Source organism: Petaurus breviceps, unplaced genomic scaffold (genome assembly GCF_028583685.1).
Source record: "Petaurus breviceps papuanus isolate PSGF00001 unplaced genomic scaffold, PetGlider_PUasm1.0 186, whole genome shotgun sequence".
In the NCBI taxonomy this organism is placed as follows: Eukaryota; Metazoa; Chordata; class Mammalia; order Diprotodontia; family Petauridae; genus Petaurus; species Petaurus breviceps.
This window is the reverse complement of record NW_027185798.1, coordinates 47,612,209-47,633,667: the sequence shown is the minus strand read 5'-3', so window position 1 is coordinate 47,633,667 and position 21,459 is coordinate 47,612,209. Positions and strand designations below refer to the sequence as shown.

The 21,459-nt window shown below is 37.9% G+C and overlaps 1 protein-coding gene across 1 annotated transcript in view; it reads left to right on the top strand.

Moving 5' to 3' along the window:
* GNAI3 (G protein subunit alpha i3) overlaps positions 1-20,648 on the top strand; it is a 50,202-nt gene extending 29,554 nt beyond the window's left edge. The window contains exons 2-9 of the mRNA XM_069090433.1: positions 413-455; positions 587-728; positions 7,487-7,644; positions 8,383-8,511; positions 12,746-12,875; positions 14,545-14,698; positions 19,119-19,324; positions 19,424-20,648. Coding sequence (XP_068946534.1) covers positions 413-455; positions 587-728; positions 7,487-7,644; positions 8,383-8,511; positions 12,746-12,875; positions 14,545-14,698; positions 19,119-19,309 — 947 coding nt within the window. The 3' untranslated portion in view covers positions 19,310-19,324; positions 19,424-20,648. The remainder of the gene's footprint in view (positions 1-412; positions 456-586; positions 729-7,486; positions 7,645-8,382; positions 8,512-12,745; positions 12,876-14,544; positions 14,699-19,118; positions 19,325-19,423) is intronic.
* Positions 20,649-21,459: the final 811 nt, after the last annotated feature.

Genomic DNA, 21,459 nt, shown 5'->3' with positions numbered 1-21,459 from the left:
TGCATTCATATGCCAATTCTGACATTTATTTAGCTATTGCCCTGGGCAAATCACTTAATTTTACTGGATCTCAGTTTTCACATCTGTAAAATGAAAATAATGATACTTAGAGTACCTATCTCAGAAAATTGGTGTGAGGTGTTTTTAAAGTTTCAGGCACTATGCAGATGTGAGCCATTATTATTTGCTTATTTGTGGTAACACTTTTCTATGGAAGTATATATATTTTGCTAGTAATACCAAAAAAACAAGCCTTAAGACACTGTGGTAAGTTGAATTTTGTGGCTGAGCCACACATACTGAAGTACTGAAAAAAATACTGTTTTGTGACAAAGATAATTTGAGTAAGATTTTTCACATCTAAAATGTTTGAGAATTGAGAAATTTAAAGTGAATCTTCTGTGTATTTCAGGTGCTGGCGAATCTGGTAAAAGCACCATTGTGAAACAAATGAAGTAAGTTAGAACGTGACTTTTTGTAAAGCTGCATTTCTCACTTAGTATTTTAAAAATCAGTGGCTTGTTGGGTCCTTTTTCAATCTTAGCAATAGTCATGGGTTTTGGTTTTCTTTTTTTTTATTTTTAAGAATCATCCATGAAGATGGGTATTCCGAGGAAGAATGTAAACAGTATAAAGTAGTTGTTTACAGCAACACCATCCAGTCCATCATTGCAATTATAAGAGCCATGGGACGACTAAAGATTGACTTTGGGGAAGCCGCCAGAGCCGTGAGTGTTTCTCACTTTTTTTAGCTTCCTCTTGTTCAGTAGCTTCTGTTCATAGAAAGGCAGAACTTGCTTCATCTGTCAGGAAAAAGAATTGAAGCAATAGCCTAGGCCGTGTGGTGAGTATGTGGCAACCTGAGAAGCATTTGCAGCCTGCTGTAGTAGGTGCCACACTCCAGCTGCAAAGAGGAGACTGAAACGTGCAAATGGATGCTTCAATGCAAGGTGTCCCAAAAGTCTAGATTTGCTTAGAATGGCAACACCCTGAATTAGCCAGTTTTTTCAGCCATTCCTCTCATTCATGGTCAACCTTCATTTTATTTGAAGGGAACCCCTTTTTATCATCAGAGGAAGTGTTGCCACTCAGAGTGGAGACAGTGAAGGTAAAAATTGGTCTCCAGGAAAAGACAGATTGGGACTAAATTTGACAAGTATACAAATGAAATTTTACTGGAAAATTTTGAACTTTAAGAATCATATACTGTTTTAGATTATATTATTTTTATATATCAATTATAATGTATAATTTTATAGCATATATTATATAATATAATAATATATTATTTAGGCTAAATTAGGCAGTCATAATCTGTTGATTGGATTATTAATGAGCTCTAAGATTTGAGCAGTCTTGTACTACATTAATAAAAGTATAATGTCCAATGAGTAAGAGTCCCACTGTACTTTTTACTAGTCAAACACACAGAAAGTATTGTATTCAATTCTAGGAGGAGAGGGGTGTTTGTCACATTGTAAGAAGTTTATTAAGCTGGAATTCTAGAGAACATCTATGTAGATAGAAATTGAAAAAATGTCATGTGAGGATCCTTTGAGAGAACCAGGGATGTTAAGCCTGGAAAAGAGAAGACTTATGGGGCTGCAATAGTTTATTTTGAGATATTTCAAGGTTTGTTATATAAGAGAGAGATTACTTGTTTGTTATGATACAAAAGGGTAGAATTAGGACTATTGGGGGAAGATGCAGAGACAAATTTCAGTTCCATGTAAGGGAAAAACTTTCTAAAAATTAGAGTCATTGAAAAATAGAGCAATCTAACCTTAAGAGGTGGTAGGTCTCTATCCCTAGAGGTCTTAAAGCATTAACCAGATGACCACTTGCTAGGGATGTTCTATAGGAAAGATTGCTGTTTAGGAATCAGACTATAGATTAGACTTTCACAGGTTAGACTATGATCGATCTCTGACTAGCTCTATGATTCTGCAATCTAAGTCTCTAATCAAAATGTTCTCATTCTAGTGAGCGGCTTTGTTGACATCATCAATAATTGTGATGACTAGAAACAGCTTTTCAGGAGGCTAGGGATGAGTTGGAATAGTCTCTTGTAACTGACAGTCAGGAGTATTTGAGGTGCTGTCCTAACCTTGAGTCTAGTTGGAGCATAGCTGGTATACCTGAAATGATTTCAGACTATATACACCACAAAGCACTGCATCAAAAAGTACAGTCTAATTTAGTTACACATTTGAGTATGTAATTGCTGAGTGAGGTAAAGTTAAAGAAGTTGTCTGAGTCAGGTTGGGTTAATAGACATTCATTCATTCAACAGGAATTTATTAAGTACTTTCTGTGTGCCAGGCATGATGCTGGGCTCTGGGAGTACAAGGCAGGAAGCAGAACCTTTCCTGTTCTCAAGGTTCCTGCATTCTGTTAGTTAGGGTAGGGTTTCTTCACCTTTTGGGTGCCATAACCCACTCAGGCAGCCTCGTGAAGCCTCTGGACCCCTTCTTGGAATAATGTTTTTAAATGCATAGAAGATAATACATAGGATCCCATAGGAATTTTTTTTTTTAAAGCAATTGGGGTTAAGTAACTTGCTCAAGGTTACATGGCCAGTTATTTCTGGGTGTGGTGCTGAGTATCTGAGTCCAGCATTCGATCCAGGTCATCCTGACCCTGGAGCCGGTGCTCTTACTCGCTGTGCTACCTGGCCGCCCCTAAGCAATCGGGGTTAAGTAACTTGCTCAAGGTTACATGGCCAGTTGTTTCTGGGTGGGTGCTAAGTGTCTGAGCCCGGGATTCGATCTCCGGGTCATGGCGACACTGGAGCCGGTGCTCTTACGCGCTGTGCTACCTGGCCGCACCCCCCCCCCATAGGAATTTAAATTATATTTAAATGCACTTATCAAAATATTTTTTAAAAAATATGTTCATGGACCCCAGATTAAAGATTTCTATATTGAAGGAAACAAAATGTAGAAAAGTCAGTACAGAGTAATTTCTGGGGGAATATACAAGAGGAGGTGGCACCTAAACTTCACCTTTAGGGAAGCCAGGGCCTCTGAGAGGTAAAGGTGAGAAGGCAGTATGTGGAGAAAGCAAGGGTGCCAGTGTGTGTAAGGAGTGTAGATTGGATAAAGGAGTTACAAATACAGCAGATGGAGAGGGTGAGCTAGGGCCCCATTGTGAAAGGCATTATAACCAAATGGTCAAGGCAGGCTTTTGGTAGGTGGAAAGGGGAGAAAAGAGAGCCAGAGAGTTTAGTATTAAGAAGAAACATGAGCAGAGACAGGTTTAATAAATGGAAGGAAAAGTCACATTTGTGCTCTTAAGCATTAGGTGGGTGGCAGATGGTGGCACAAAGAATGGAGCACTGGACCTGGAATCAGGAAAACCTTGAGTCAAATGTGACCTCAAACAGTTACTGACTGTGCAGCCCTGGGCAAGTCACTTAGCCTCTGCCTGCTTCATTTTCCTCATCTGTGAAATGGAGCCAATAAGAGCACCTACCTCTCAGGATTGTTGTGAGGATCAAACGAGATAACGTTTGTAAGGTGCTTAGCACTGAAGGTGGTGCAAAGTAGGCACTATGTAAATGTCATTTAGTCATTTCAGTCCTGTCCAACTCCTCATTGCCTCATTTGAGGTTTTCTTGTCAAAGATACTGGAGTGGTTTACTATTTCTTCTCCAGCTCGTTTTTACAGATGAGGAAACTAAAGCAAACAGCATTAAGTGACTTACCCAGGGTCACTCAGTTATTAAGTATCTGAGACCAGATTTGAACTCATGAAGATGAGTCTTCCTGACTCCAGATCCTGTTAGCTGTTAATTATTACTGATTCCCAGGGTTGTTGTGAAGATCATGTGAGATATCTGCAAAGTGCTTAGCACAATGCCTGACACATAGCTGATGCCATATAAATACATGTTCCCTTTCCTTCTTCCTCCCCCCTTATTAGAATACCCATTTTTGTAGGAGGCAAGCATCATATTAAGAGACACCCCATTTTCTAAGCTCATAAGAAAAGAAAAAAATTTATATGATCAGAGAAGCCAAATATATTTATCACCCCCACCACCTTTTTTTCTCTCCCTTTTCCTCTTCTGTATTTACCTTTTTTGTTCTCTTCCTTTCCTGACCCTGGAGTCAGGAAGACCTGAGTTCAAATGTGACCTCAGATACTTGATAGCTGTGTGACCCTGGGAAAGTCACTTAACCTTGTTTGCCTTGGTTTCTTCATCTGCAAAATGACCTGGAGAAGGAAGTGGCAAACCACTCCAGTATCTTTGCCAACAAAACCCCAGATGGGGTCACAAAGAACTGGACACAACTAAAACAACTGAGCAGCAACAACCACCTCTCCCCCTCCATTTAGGTCACAGAAATCCTTTCTGATTACCCACTATTTATTCTTCTCTTCCTTTATCTCTTTCACTCCCTTCTCTTTCTCACTCATCTTGACTTGATCAAATTACTTTTTATTAATCTGTGGGCTGTTCTTTTCACTGAGCACTGTTGATACCATTAATCCTTCCTAGACTTTGTATGTCTCTTGAGCTCTCTAGCACACACAGAGTACTCCCTGCTGTCATTTATAATTTATTTTTAATGTTTCTCTCTTTTATACATGCACACAGTGTTATTCTATCCCTTCTCTGTTCCTCCCTGTTGGCTGCCCAACTCTGCCTAAAAGAGGTCAGAAGTTAGGCTGTTTTATGATTGGTTTGGAAGAGAGAAGGCCAGGAACGAAGCCAGCTACAGGATGGGGCTGCTCTTGCTTATCTACTTACAGGTAGGGAGTTTATTGCACTGGAAGGGGGCTGTTTGTAGTGAGAAGGCTTACTAAGCCAGAAGGGAGCTGGTTGGACAGTAAAGGAGAAGTGTTAACAGTTTCTAAAACAGAATACTATGATTGTAAGATTTATTTGTAACATATTTTGAACTGTTTTGGAAATGGCTCAAACTTTTAAAAAGGGGAGGGGAGGGAAGGGCTTTCCCCTCAAAGCCTCACATTGTAGATACAACACCATACCCATAAAAGAAAACAGTAAATGCATAGTATTTTGAGAGTGTAGGTTGATTTTTCAACATTTCTAATGACTAATACTTTTATTCCAACTTTTCCCTTTTGACCCAAAGAGGAGAGTATATGTCATAAGTATCAGGGGAATTTTGTTGTTTTTTATTTTGTTTTGTTTTTGAAAGAGAGGGGCTTTGAAGTAATATTTGAAAGAAGGAAGAGGAACTTCACACATAGAAGAGGAAGGAGGTTATAGTAGATAAAAAAACATCAAGGCAAAAAAATTGAATTTGGCAGTGTTGACTGGAATGTACTGATGGAAAGAAAAGGGAAAGGTGGTGCTAGAACGTAATTTTGATGAATTCTTGCTAAAAGCAAGTCACAATAACTTCCAGTCTTGATTTCACATATTCTGAATGCGTTACTCTTAGAACAAGTAACAAATAGCAAATTTCTCTTAGAATTATATATAAGAGATATAAATCAGCCTTCCTTCCCATACCCATTCTTCCTAGTGCATAATATTTCTTCTGAGTATACTGTGTACACTTTTAAGATTAGACACTGTTCTTTCTGATATAGGGAAACTTTAGATATTAGCTAGGGAAATAACTCCTGAAAGTCCGTGTTCATTTAGGAAAGGAACGAAGCAATAAGATTAAAATCGTCATAGCAGTATTCTCTTTCTGGTCTTGTTACTTTTAAGTGTTGTAGACTTAAGTTCTTTAAGGGAAATTAACTGTTTACATAGATCTGTTATAGCACTACAATATCTTATTTCTTTTAAAATTTTCTCCTATTCCCATTTTCTATGGGTGAGTGGAGTCAGTATGGCAGAGTAAGAGGTTACACAGGCAAACCTCTCCTGCAAAACTACCACAGAAAACACTGAACAGAATTCTGAGCAGAAAAGCCAAGTAAAAGTCCCAGTGAGTTATTTTTCCAGCCTAGGAAAACTTAGAAAGACAGAAAGATCTTTGGACCCCAGGGTTGAGGTTAGCCTTGAGCACATCAGATCAGGTAGTATCACTAGGGCCCAGGGATGGTAAAGGGACCAAATACTTGATCAGAAAGAGATCCCAAGGGACCCCTGTATTAGAAGTGGGGGTAAAACCAGGTGTCATTTGGCATTTTGGTTGGCTGTTACACAGCTCTCAGTCACAGTTTCAGGGCAGAGAGGAACAGGAGCAGTCACATGGGACTGTGGCCCCATGTGGGTAAGGACTAAAGTGCACACTAAGAAGGCATTGACCAGACTGCTCCCCACACCAAACCGCTTTGGAGGCACCAAAAACCTACAGACCTGTGTGTTGTGAAAGCAGAAAGATATAATAGAAGCTCAGACCAGACATTAATCTCCTTCTTCTCCCCCACATCCCAGCCCAGTTGAGCAGTCAAGAAATAGGCTGGAAAAAATAAGCAAACAAACAAAAAAAGAACCTGATCATAAAAAGTTACTATGGTTACAAGGAAGCTCAAGACAAACTCAAAAAACAATGACCTGGAAACATCTACAAGCAAAGCCTCAGAGGAAAATTGCAGATTGGACACAAGCCCAACAAGAATTTCTAAAAGAGTTAAAGAGAGTTTTTAAAAGAGCAGGAAAAAAAATTGGAATTTGTGAAAAAAATTAATAACTTGGTAAAAGAGTATGTGCAAGCATGTACCTGCACACATGTGTGTACACACACACACGCACACATACACACACATGAGATTGAAGAAAATAATTACTTAAAAATCAGACCAGATAGTAAAGGTGGTACAGAACCTTACTGAGGAAAATAATTTCTTGAAAATTAGAATTGATCAAGTGGAAGCCAGTGACTCCATGAGACATCAAGAAACAATAAAATAAGGTCAAAATACTGAAAAAAATAGAAGAAAATATGAAATATCTCATAGGAAAAACAATTGGCCTGGAAAATAGTTTGAAAGATAATTTAAAAATTATTGAACTACCTGAAAGCCATGACCTGTTCCTGTCTTCTTATTAAAAATTTATTTAACCCTTCTGTGAGCCCTAGAGATTCTGTTTCAGTTTTCTGCATAAACACCTGTTGCAAAAAAAAACCCAGTTGCCTCGCACTAGCAAAACAGAAGAGGGGCAACTGCACCTTGAGCCTTCAGTGTTTTGGTCTTTCTGTTCTGCACTATATGAGTAACCCTGAATAGCTACAAGGGGAATCCATGGGCCAGTTAAAAGGGACTCCCTTTTAGTGAGACCATCATTTCTTCACTCAGCACAAAATTTTTCCTTATGACAATATATCTTCTAGGTAGAAGTGGTAACTTTGATTTAAGGGAAGAGAGGTAAGGGGATTTAAGTTCTCAGACAGTCTTCCTAGGGGAGAAGAGTCAAATTGTCTTTTTCATACCTTTCTGATTCCATGAGACAGATCTTACTCCATATAGAACATGAACCTGTCTTTCAAGTGCTTTAGGAAATAAAAGGCTCACCTAACATTTATTTCTCTCTGCCCTAAACTCTTTTCCTTAGGATGATGCTCGGCAGTTGTTTGTTTTAGCTGGTAGTGCTGAAGAGGGGGTCATGACTCCTGAACTGGCAGGAGTAATTAAGCGGTTATGGCGAGATGGTGGAGTGCAAGCCTGCTTTAGCAGATCAAGGGAATATCAGCTCAATGACTCTGCCTCATAGTAAGTAACTTTCCTTGGTGATGACATAGGAAATAGCTATGGCTCTGAACCCTGAACTTCCAGAGTTCATCTTTGAAGAGAAAGCTGCATAGCAGACATCTTTTAGAAAAGCCACATAGCATCCTTCGTGAAAATTGTTTCATTTTAGTGTTGTAGAACCCTTCCACAAGCTCGAAGGGAAGCTTGTTGACATATTGAAAATACAGCTGCGATATTCTTGTGAACAAGTGGAGGAGGGAAAAATCCCTTCCAGCTGGGGTGTTGGCTATCTTCCAGCTCACTAAGGACTGCTGCATGTCAGTGCTTCACACCGATAGCCAGCTACGGACTGAAAGTATCCTGATGTTTTCTTTTTCTCTCATACCCTGTTCTCTGTGGCTGGCACTTGTAATAGGCTTCTGTGTAGAACCCTCTTGTACTAGTCACTTGTAAATAAATCTTATCCCTAATCCTGGTCACAAGTGGGTGACTCTGAGATAGAGAGGTAATGAGTGTTAGAGTAAAGTTGAGGCATCAGGACATTCACATTTGAGATTAAAATTGGTGTATGATTGCAAATGAGCCCCGGTTGAGCTTTATCCATGGTGTTTCCTCCCTTATTTTAATTCTGAGATACTAAATGTCATCATATTGTACTTCCACCATAGTGGAACAAGTTTGCTAGTATTTTCTGATAACTTGCTTTCTATGTGGTTAGTGTCACAGATTAAAAATAAAGTATATTGTATTTTAATTTAGTTACCTAAATGACTTGGATAGAATATCCCAAACCAGCTATATTCCAACTCAGCAAGATGTCCTACGAACAAGAGTGAAAACCACAGGCATAGTTGAGACTCATTTCACTTTCAAAGACCTGTACTTCAAGTAAGTGACTTTTTTGTTTTCCTGAGTGTGCTGAATGCAGGACTGTATTTACTGTTGAGTAGTTTTTATTTGGGGGCAAAATTCTCCAGGGGTTGTTCTCACTTAGTTTGAATATTATTGTCATAATTATCAATCAATAATTTACTTCTCTGTTCATGATGCCCAATGAAGCAAGCATTCATTACTTATTTTACCTCCAAGTAAATAAAGATAACTTCATGCTTTGGATTGAGGTTGTAAATGAAATTTAAATTTGCCTAGAAGTAGAATTATTCCTGTGAATACTAGTTTATTTTATTTTAATTTTAATCTTTTCAGCTGCTTTTTCGTTGGAATCATCAATACAGGTATTGAATGGTTTGCTGTTTCACAGGGTAAAAATGTTAAAGGGGACTTTTGATGACCAGTTCTCTGGTTTAACTATTTAGCTTTCATTGTCCTGCTTTTTTGCTTTTATAAGATCAGTGCTTTTTCTTGCCAGTTGTTTTACCCTTTTCCTGTTTGCTCGGCATTTTTTCCTTTACTTCTAATGGAGCTGATATTGTCTTGGCCCTTGGACTGATATTGTGCACGGCATCATGTGTGGCAAAGTTCTCAAACAATATGTTGAGATAGCTTAAAAGTGGAGTTATTTTTGGGAAAAGGGGAAATATTGATGGAGAAAATTTCTTTAGTGTAATGCAATAGTTTTGCACAAAGTAGGACAGTGCAAACAGTTTAGGTACTTTAGATTTAGATACTTTAACATTATCCTTTATGTAACTTTTATATGTGTTCAGAACTGGCTTTTGGATCCTTCTTTGTTCTGCATTCATTATTTCTAAGGTTGGGAGTCACTTTTCCTATGCCCTTTCTTTTTCACCGTTAAACCCATTCTTACTCCACTCCTAAATCAATTTCCTGTTCTAATATGTAGGTTTTGAGTAAGCTGTTGTCTATTGGTAAAATTCTTTTTATTCTTCAATAATGAATGAATGGGGGAAAAAAACAATAGTGCTTACTAAATACAATAGCTAGTTTATAACACCTTGTAAAATAATTTCCCTTGGAGTCTTAGATTGTTATTGATAGCATACTCATCAGATTTTCATATGATACAAGGCTAACACACTGTTTGGATCCAAGTCAGGATCCAAAAAGATCTTGACAGACTAGAATGTTGGGCTCACTCTAGTAAGATGAAATTCAGGAAGGATAAATGTAAAGTCTTACTCTGGGGTCCAAAAAAATTAACTTCACGAGGATAGCTGGGGAGGCATGGTTAGACAGCAGTATTTGTCTGAAAAAGATGTGGAGTTTTTAAAAGCCCACAAGCTATAAGGAGGCAACAGCATGGTGTCACATCTAGGAAAGTTAATCTGATTTTTATCTACATTAAAAGAGACAGGTCGGGAGGGGTGGGAGGGAAAGAGAATATGGAACTCAAATTTTAAAAAGAAAAGAATTCCAAAAATAATAAAAACTTTTTCAAAAAGACTAAAGTTGTCTTCCCTGTCTTTCTGTGTGTGTGTCTCTGTTTCTCTTTCTCTGTAGTTGTTTTTAAATTACTCTCCTCCCCTACAGTGCTACCCTTCCCCTGCCATTTTAAAGAGAGAAAGGGAAAGGGAGAGGGAAAGGGAGAAAGAGGCAGAACTTTTGGAAAGAAGGAGGTGAGAGTCCTGTATCGTGCTCAGTTCTGAGAGCCACAGTTTAAGAAGGCCATCATTAAACTAGAGAGTCTAGGAGTTCAGCCTAAGTCAAAGACCTTGAGTCCATGTCAGATGAGGGTAAGTTGAAGGAATTGGGCATATTTTGCTTGGAGAAGAAAAGACTTAGTGGGATGTGTTAGCCTTTATTAAGTATCTGGAGGCTGTTTAGATAGAAGGGGATTTAGACTTGGTCTTTTGACTCCAACAGACAGAACCAGGAGCAGTGGTTGGAAACTGCAGAAAGGCAGATTTAACCTTGAATTCAGGAAAAATATCTCCCCATTATGTCTATCCCATAGTGAGATGTGCTGCTTTGGGAGGAAATGAATTCTCCCATACTGGAGATCTCAAGGCTGAATAACTGCTTGCAGAGTGTTTGTTTGAAGGGCTCTCATTTCAGGTAGAGGCTGAATTCGATGACCACTGTGGTCCCACTCTAAGAGATTGCAATTCTGTCATCATTATAACAAAAGTTTTTTTCTTCCTTTATAGAATTTAGAGTTTACAGAAGGCTTTTTGATACCGTTAGCCATCAGTTGTGGTTTCAAAATGTATAAAATTAAAACAGTCCTGCTGGTAAGATTGTGACTTATTTGAACATTTTTGGAATAAGCAAAGCAGCTTTCCTCCTAAATTTAATTAACAGAGTATGTTGCTGCAGTAGATTTGTGAGTTTTCCAGGAAAAGGACTACCCCTCTATGTAGAATTAATCAGTAGTAGAGGGGTTGATAACAGACAATAAAGTCAGTCTGCTTGAGTCTTTTTTGGTTCTGCTTTCTCTGCACCTTTACCCTAGAAATGACAGAACAAAAATGACCAATGGGAAGTTGATTCTCAAGACAAGTTAGGAAGTAGGAAGAGAGCACCTAGCTGCCCTTGATGAATTCAAGTCACCTGGGACCAGACAAAGCTATCTTTGGGTCCTGAAGGAACTGACTGATGGTCAGTTGGGTCATGTTGGGCCACTGGCAGTGATATTTGAAAAATAGGAAAGGAAAAACAAAATTGGAGAAGGGCAAATGTCTTGATTTTCAAATTTGAAAAAGGAGTAGAATCTGCATGCTACAGGCTAGTAAACTTTAATTCCTGAGAAAATTATAGAAAGGATCTTTAAAGAGATGGAGTGTGAATATCCAGAAAAGGAAATAGTGATTACAGAGAGCTTACATGACTTTACCTTGCCAGACTTACCTTATTTTTCCTCTTTTGACAGTGTTACTAAACTCTTGTAGATGAGGAACATCATCTGTCAATAAAAGCTACCTAGATTTTAGCAAAGCTTTTGACAAAGCATCTCATTATTCTTCTGGAGAAGATGGGGAGACTAGATAAGAATATAATTAGATAGGGGCAGCTAGAATAGAGTGCAGTGAATAGAGTGCTGGCCCTGGAGCCAGGAGGACCTGGGTTCGGATCTGGCCTCAGAAACTTAACACAAAAAATAGCCGTGTGACCTTGGGCAAGTCACTTAACCCCAATTGCCCTCCAAAATATATATATAATTATATAGATTCAGAACTGTTTGAGGCTCCAGACTCGAAGAATGGTTGTTAAGGATTCAGTATTAGTGTGGCAGGAGTTCTGCATTGGAGTGCAAGTGCCTGACCCTGAACTGTTTAACATTTTTATTAATGACTTGGATAAAGCTGTAGATGGTAGGCTAATCAAATTTGCAAACAACACAGAACTGAGAGGGATAGCCAACATAACATATAGCTGGATTCCAAAGGATCTTGATAGGTTAGAGCACTGGGTTAAAATAGATGAAATTTAATAGGGGTAGATGTAAAGTCTTACATTTGGATATAAAAAAAAATCAGTGTTACAAATATAAGATCGAGGCATGGATAGACAGTAGCTGTTCTGAGAAAGATCTAGTTTATAATTGATAGCAAACTCATCATGAGTCAGCAGGATGATGTGACAGCCAAAAAAACTAATGAAATTTTGAACTGCATTAAGAGGAGCATGGCTTCCAGGAATGGGGAGGTGATAATTAATCCCACTGCACTTTGCCCTTGCCAGATCTCAGGTGGAGTATTGTGTTTAATTCTGGATACGACAGTTCAAGAAGAACATAGATAAGTTTTAGAATATCCAGAGGCTGGCAACGAGATTGGTGAAAGGCCTTAATAAGTTCATAGCATAAGAGGATCAGGTCAAATGAAGCAGGACAATTTAGTCTAAAGAAGAGAGTTGGTGGGATTTGATAGCCATGTTTAAGTCTTTGAAAGGCTGTCATGTGAAGGAGAAATTAGATTTATGTTGTTTGTGTCCCGAGGACCAAATCGAGAGCAGTGAGTGGATGTAGCAAAACTACCATTTTAGGCACGGGAATTATTTTTGCATTTCATTTTCTTAATGCAATTTCCCTTTTCCATAATATTAGATAATTGAGATTGACTGTATTTCATTAGCTCATTGTTTGGTCTTCCTTTCCCTTAAATAAGGTTTTTGAAAATTTCAGTGGGAAATTTTCTAACCATTTGAACCTGGGCAAAGGTGGGTGTGTAACTCTACTGAATTCTTCTTTGTCCTCTCTCAGGATGTTTGATGTGGGGGGTCAGCGATCAGAAAGAAAAAAGTGGATTCACTGCTTTGAAGGTGTGACGGCAATCATCTTCTGTGTGGCCCTGAGTGATTATGACCTTGTCTTAGCTGAAGATGAAGAGATGGTATGTTGCAGAAAATGACAGTGAATAGGCTTCCGAGTAGAGCCAAAAATGTAAGGCTTGAGGAGTAGAGGAGGAAAAGAATATTTTAAAAAGTCTTTTCTCATGTAGAGCCTCTGTTATTTCATGTGTATGAATTTCTCGCTGAAATGAAAACTAATGCCCTTGTTTTTAAACTTGCGAGAGTAGGAGACCAGGCCATATGATGATGTACCTGCTGCTTCCTCTGCTTGTGAATGGACACATTAGATAATCTGCTCCATCTGAGCAGGTATAGCTCTTCGGTGCTATGCAAAAATCCCCTTGAACAAGTAAATGTAGACAATGATACTTTATTTACATCTGTCACTTGTTTATTATGAGGCCTGAGTGTGAAGCCAATATTCCCCTTTGAAGCATCCTTTTCACATTACCAGTCTACACTGATTGGAGTACAGATATAACAGATGGAATGAGGCTTTGTTTTTAGCTTTGATTGGTCGTGCCCTAGCAATAAGAAGCCTTTACTACCCGTGTTTCCCCGATAATAAGACCTATCCCGAAAATAAGCCCTCCCCTTACTGTGTAAGATTCCTCTAAAATAAGCCCTCCCCCGAAAATAAGCCCTATTTAGATTGCTACTGTAGTGAAGGTGATCCCCTGCACTACACGCTACATTACAGTACCCTGGTACCCTCTGTATGCACCATCCCCCCCGTCCCTCCCCCCCCGAAACGCACGCCGCGCTCTGAGCTGCAGCAGTGAGCGCGTCATCCTGTTCTTTATTGAATTCATTATTGAATAAAGGTACATTTTTTTGTTCACATTTACCTGTTTATTAAAATTGCTGTCAATGTTGATTAAAATAAGTCCTCCCCTGAAAATAAGCCCTCTGGTGTTTTTCTGTCCAAAAAAATAATAAGACAGTGTCTTATTATCACGGAAACACGGTAATTACTAACAGGTAAATAGTCTGTATTCATAGTACTGTGAATTCTGCTGATGGTAGTTATTTTGGCAGTGACCACCAGAGTCTCTTTATCTTTAACCTTTCCTGCCATTCAGCAAATGATAGCCATGTTTTCTTTACATTTCTCTTCCTTCTACTGCATTCTCTAATCATCAAGGCCTTGATATCTGTTCAAGCTCCCTTAATGTTCTTCTTTTGTACTTCTATGGGCTTAGCTTCTTCATCACTTCCCTTTTATCATTGGTAATTTTGTGCCTGGGCCTCATCTTTCTTCTCCACATACAACCCATAGTTTTAGCTGCTCAGAAAGCACTAATGTTCAATATCAGTAACATATTCCAATACTTTCTTTCTTGCTCAGTGAGATTAAGTTTTAAATATGAACCATAATTTACAGAGTTTAAAAGCAATTTTATAAGTCAGCTGGTCCAAAGTTGATTGGTTTTGCCTATGCCTAGGTGTAATATTTAGTGAAATATTTAATAGCATTCAGCATATAAACAGGATTAAATCCTATTTTCATTGCAAAAATGCAGAATAATTTCTGTATTTAGGAATGAACTTCTGTGTAATTTGTTGCTTGAGTTCCTTTGCATTTTATTCTGTGATGGTCTGTGTTCTTAAAACTCCATACTATAAAACTCCAACTATTTTTAAGTTGCTAAGTGGTCAACTTTTTGCCTATTTTGTTAGTGATATATTATACTGTGTTTAATTTTCCAGAACCGAATGCATGAAAGTATGAAACTGTTTGACAGCATTTGTAACAACAAATGGTTTACAGACACATCAATCATTCTCTTCCTTAACAAGAAAGACCTTTTTGAGGAAAAGATAAGAAGGAGTCCACTGACAATCTGTTACCCAGAGTACACAGGTAAAGATTGGTAAAAGACTTGCTTCAAAAGAATAGTTTTAGGTCAGCATTTCTGATCTTATGAACCACATCTCATTGTGAACTATATTTATGCTTTTTATATAAAGTCTCCTGGTCTAGGGGGCAGCACTTGGTGTGATTAAAAGCACCAAGCACTTATTAAGTACCCCATAAGGTGTCGTTCTAGGTATGGTAGAGTTTACTGGTTTAATTTATACATAATCTTTGCTTTCAGCAAGTTTGCCATGTCGAGGTGAATGGACATTGATAAAATATAGACTCAGTATAAGTATGGATGTAGATTACCTGTCACAGATGTAAAAGACACACTTATAAAATTAAAATTCATTATCACTTAGTAAGCATAATGATACTAATAAACTAAGTAGACTTTACTTTATACCTTTTTATTTGATAAAGTAAATATTAAAAATGTAAGTCTAACCTTGATTGGGGATTTTTACTACTACTGATAATAGCCAACATTTAAACACTGCTTTATGAATTTCAAAGTGCTTTATAAATATTACCTTATTTGATTAATAATTGTTTCCTGTATACAAATGACTTGGTATCTTCATACGTGCCAGCCGGTAAATGGTCTCTTCAATAATTCAGTTCAGTTGAGCATTTATTAAATACCTGCTATGTTCAGAGTTTTGTGTTAGACGCTGAGGATACAAACACAAAAATGAAACATACCCTTTGGCAAGGATGTGTAATCTTACAAACAAGCATATAGAAAAAAGGAAAATGGAGGGAGGAGAAAATGTTAACCACTGGGATTTCAGAGAAGACTTTGTGGAACAGGTTGCACCTGAGGTAAACTTTGAAGGAAGACAGTGGTTCTGAGAAGTAAAAATAAGAAGGGAATGCCTTTTAGGTGTGGGGATGGCTTGTGTAGAATATACTGAGGTAGAAAATGGAATGTTGAATTTGGGGAATTGCAATTTGACTGGAATATGGAGTTGATGAAGAAGAGGAATATGAAAGTAGATATGGAGAGGTAGGTAGTTACAAGAGTGTGAAGGCCTTAAATGCTAGGGCAAAGAATTGTTTTTTGGGTTTTTTTCTTTAAGCAGCAGGGAGCTCATGACAAGGTAAGATCTATGCCTTAGGAAAAAAATTGTTTTGACAGCAGTGTGGAAGATATATTACAGAGGAGAGACACTGCAGCAGGAAGGTTAGTTGAGAGGCTGTGACAGCAGTGTAGGTGAGAGGTATGAGTATAGCTGACTAGAAGAAAGTCTTGTGGTGACCCCAATAGAAATAGAACAGTTTGAAGGGGGAGAAGGGTTAGTGGAAAAAATGAGTTCCATTTTAGATCTAAATAAGTTTAAGATGCCTACAGGATGTGCAGGAAAAGATATGCAACAGACAATTGAGAGGATGTAGAGAGAATAAAGAAGGAAGCCTAGTACAGAGCCTTGGAATTTAGGAGGAAGGTATGAGCAGTAATCCAGTAAAGAAGACTGAGAAGTAATGATCAGATAGCAGGAAGACCAAAAGAGACAAGTGTCATGGAAGGGAAGGGAGGTTTCCAAGAGGAGGTAGTGGTCAACCATATCAGAAGCTCTGAGGAGAGGCCATATTGGATTATTAGATTAGAAATGTTATGGTGATCACGGAGAGGGAAGTTTTGCTCAAGTGGTGGGGTCATTTTCCAGCTGGCTAGAATCCATTTCTTCTGTTAAGTCTAGGTTTTTTAATTTGCCCACCTTTTTCAATATAACTGCCCTCCAGGAAACATATGGTAAGACTAAGACCAAGGGTGTACTTTCTCTGAGAAGATACTAGTCATCACATGATTACCCTTGCCAAAAAATCTGCCTTTCCTCTTCAAGAGTTTCTTTGTTGTTATTTCAGAATAAGCATCTAATGCTTTCTTACATTTTAGGTAATAAAAAGTTTACTTAACTCTGCATTATGTTATATTTTGAATGTGCTCCCAAATGCCTATCAGGCCAAGTGCAGCATGTCAGAGAAAACTAGTGCAGAACCGATTGTAGAGCTTATATAATTTTGGATATCTATCAGTGTGAATGAACAGAAATTTCAGGGAACTTTCTAGAGGATTTAGTTCACCTTATTTTAAGAAGCAACTGCTTTAGTCTTATCCAGATCAAAGATTCACTCCTTCCAGCTCCAGGCATCTGAAACACTGCTGCCAAAATAATTTTCTTCAGATACTACTCTGACCATGTCACTTCTGTCCTACAAATATGTCAGAGATGTCACCTATAGTATTAAATCCAAATTCTTGTCTATGGACTTGAGCATCTATTAAATATTGTTTGAATCTTGCATGTGGACACTCTCTGGCCTGACTCCTTAGCCCCTTCCAGTACCTCTGTCAGGCACAGTGTCTTCAGCTGCCTCCCTCCAACCATTGTCAAGCTCTTTTCATACATTGAGAAATCTCTTCCCTAATTAATGCTCAGCAGGGTTTTTTCCCTTCTATTCTTGAAACCCTTGTTCTAATGAAAACTTCTCCATTTCTTCAAGTTTTTCTGTCTTACATAGAACTTGAATTCCAATTTTCATAAACCTCTTAAGAGCACTGCAACTCCCCTTCCACACTGTAGCTTATTTCTCTGCCTTTGGTATATGATCCCATTTTAAAAAATATTTATCTGTATTTTGTCACACCATTTGTGATGAAAATTACAGTGAAATATCATTTTGATTATTGGCTCTTAGGCTGTAGTCCTGGCCCCACAAGTAGTAAACAGGTAATAAAGGCATTGTGTGTAGGACTTGGAATTATGGATGAAATAAGGAATTATCAGAATTCTCCCCCAATTATCATAAGGCTCGAATTCTAACTCCACTTTAAACTAAACTGACCCTTGAAGGTGGGAGTGAGGTACATGACTTGTAAACCTGTTTTGATTCACTTGTTATGAATACTAGGAAAAGGATTTAATATGGCCTAAACTGCACAGCACTGAGTTTTTCTGATTGTGGGTAAACTGGCACTCAAGAAATACCATCTTCTCAGGGTGCCTAGGTGGTGCAGTGAATAGAGCACCGGCCCTGGAGTCAGGAGGACCTGAGTTGAAATCTGGCCTCAGACACTTAACACAAAAAACTAGCCATGTGACCTTGGGCAAGTCACTTAACCCCAATTGCCCTGCCTTCCCCCCTTCAAAAAGAAAAAAAAAGAAATACCATCCAGTTTTTTTACCCCAAGGTCTGAAGCAATTCCCCTTCCCCATACTTCTCCCTTTTGGTTGTTATCCAAGGTTTTTTCCTCACTCTTTAGAGAGACAGTGTAGGGTTATAGTAATTGTTAGTAGCTTAAAGTCTTCATATCTGTTCAAACTTGTTACTATTCCAGTAGAATTCTTCATTTGATTATTTAATTTCACCCACCTTATTGATTAAAAAATATAGATGACAGACATTCCAGATAAAAAAAAAAGAGGGGAAAGAAGAAAGAGGGTGGGGGGAAATGGTAGCTAATATCAGGTAACAACTGTTTCAAGGGGAAACTCGTATTTTTGACAAAGGAGGAGGCATCCAGATGTTAAAGAGATGTGCAGATTTTAACATAAAATATAGGAATTTTGTGTAATCTTGGAAATAGATTATATCTACTGACCATTGTATATTCTAGCCATTTACAGAGAGACATATCTCCAGGAATAGGTGCCGGTAGGGGATCAGTTCTTCGGTTATGGTGACCCATCAAATGATCAAAATGGCCTTAAAAAGTTAATAAATTACTGGTAGAAATAAAAGAACGGATTTTTATTTTTCATTCTGACAAAACAAATCATTTAAAGAAGAATTATACTTAACATTAAAAATTAAGCATCCGTAAAGTGTTTTTTTGTTTGTTTTTTTTCAGAATAGTAAAAGATTTAAACTGAAAGTTTTAGCTCTAAATGTAAATGAATTTAATTCTTCAATAAAAAGAAAAGAGTTATGGAAGAAACTAAAAAAATTAGAATCCCAACAATGTTGTCTACATATGAAACACAATACAAAAAAAGATGTATAAGAGAGAAACAAGGGATCATACTGTACTGGAAAGCGTTTTTCAGAATGAGCTTATTGGTTTTAGATAAACAAGCGAAATAATATCAGATAAATTTGCAAAGGAAGAACATATAGAAAATAGTGATACGTGATTTCAGTATTCTGTCACAGTATGACAAAGCAAACAAAAAGGTAAATGAGAAAGCTAATGACTTCTAAACATGTTGAACAAACTGAATTTAATAGATGCAAAAAACTTAATGACATACACATCTTATTCAGGCTCACCTGGTATTTTTACATCTTGGGAATGCATCCTATATTCCAGCATTACAAATATATGGCAGTAATGTTTAGAGGTTTTGTCTTATTTTGTTGAGCTTATGTAGCTGCAATAACATGAACAAGAATCATCGTGTATCTCCTGCTTTTTCAGGTTCTAATACATATGAAGAGGCAGCTGCATACATTCAGTGTCAGTTTGAAGATCTCAACCGAAGAAAAGACACCAAGGAGATCTATACCCACTTCACCTGTGCCACCGACACCAAAAATGTGCAGTTTGTTTTTGATGCTGTTACAGATGTCATCATTAAAAACAACTTAAAGGAATGTGGGCTTTATTAAATGGAATTCATAAAGGTAAAACTCTAGTGTATGTTCTTAGTATCCATACTAGAATAATATTTTGGCCTGCTCTGATAAACTTTCACTGTCTAAAAAAATATTCTTTTTCCCCAGGGATTACGGTGTGGAATGTAAGAACCAGACTTCTTTTGCTGCCCCATGGGTCAGCTGTGCAAGCATGAACGGGACCAGGGAATGACAGCAACATGCAGAATCTTCACATTCTCTAGCACAATCTTCTGTAATAGGGATCTCTTGATTGACATGACATGCTAAAGTCAGAATTGGAAATGGAGCAGCTCTAAAATGTGACTTGATCATCACAGCATGGGGGTTTCACAATATGAGGCGCGTACAGCTGGTGTAAATTTGAGGTGCTGCGTTCCACAACTTTAATATGTTGCTTATTCTTGTTTCTTTTTCTTTTAACAAACCACCACTAGTCCGTTTTAAAAGTTTTTTCCATCTAAAAAGTATAACTTTACTAAATTTTGTTATTTCCTTGTTTGCAAAAGAAACTTTATTAAAAAAAAAAAAAACCAACAACAAAAAAAAAGACACCTAACTATGCATATGATATGACCAGATCATTTTGAAAGCATTCCTCTTTAGTAGGAACACTTTGTCTTTGACCCTTGGGATGGTCAGAATTTAATATGACCACAGCTGGAGGTTGTTTTGAGTTCTTGTGGCCATGATGACTTTTTTGAATGAAACTTGTGTTTCCATCTTGTTTTGAAGGACCACAATAATTTCTAAAAGGAAATGATATTGAAGATTTCTGCAGTAGGATTATAGCTCTTTTTTTTTTTTTTTTAAGCTTATGGTTGAGGGTTGACCTGGTTTATGCTGATTACCAAATTACTACTTTTCAGATTGAGACTGTTGTAGTATGCAAAAGCCAGCTTCTTGGGCCTCGGTACACCCTGGACAGTTGCCGATTAGACAAATTGCTAAATTCCAAACTGGATGAAAGACTTTGTTGCTACACATCTACTAAATTGACCACTTTGATTCTTGTGTGTTTGTCTTAAGTCAATGAGGGAGTTTTGTAAAAGGTACACCTTGTTTTCCATCTTCCGTGGCCTTTTTTCTGTTGAAAGACATCCAATCTGTATTAAGAGTGCATGCCTTTGTTTTGTCAATGTGGTGCCAAATCCCTGTTTGCCATTGTTTTTACTGTAGTAATGTTAACTCTAGTAAACTTGAGACAGTATCTTCTTTTGCTGAAACTTGCAATTTGGGGACCCCCCCCCCAACCCCACCTCTATTTTGTCAGTCTGTACAGATTTCCATCTGTTATAGTTGTCAGCAGTATTAAAATGGTGAGTAAAGAGTACAGCTTTGCTCTTGATGTACACACGTCTTTCCTGGGAATATCTTTTTCTCTTTCTTTTGTCCTTGCCAACTCTGACTTGGCCAGTGTCTGAGAAGGGCCTAATTTAGGTGTAGAAGGATTCCCCCCTTTCTAACTGCTGTGCTCTTATCATAATGATACACATGATAATCATGTACCATTTTTCAGATTCACATTCTGGCTGTATGCCAAATCACTACTGTGCTTTACTATTACAGGGTAACAGAGTTATAGGTGGAAAAGACTAGAACTGATACAGTTCAGCCGAACTGACAGAGGCCCAGAGTCATCCAGGTAGTAAGTGACAGAAGTAGGATTTGAACCCAGGTACTCTGACCCCAAATCTAGCACTCTCTCCACTGCCTAATGATAGGTTCTTCTGTATTACTTATGTGACAGTTGTCATTAAATACTCTAGAAGAAAAAGAGTCTTCATGGTTATGACTGATTCCAAATCAGTAGTTAAAACAGCAATGCCTTTTGGGATCAGATTCCTTTGTATCCATTAGCCACATAACTTTCCTCTGGTAAAAGAGAATAGTGGTCATATAACAGGGCTTTGGGGATAAAAACCTACAACAGCATTTTCTTGGCACTTTAGTGCTTAGCGATGTAGCCTTATATTTTTCCAACTGAAAAATTTAACTGTGGTTGGAAAATGATATTTAGTAATGGTCTCTTAAAAATAGAAAAGATTGGGGTGGCTAGGTGGCGCAGTGAATAGAGCACTGGCCCTGGAGTCAGGAGGACCTGAGTTCAAATCTGGACTCAGACACTTAACACAGAAGTAGCC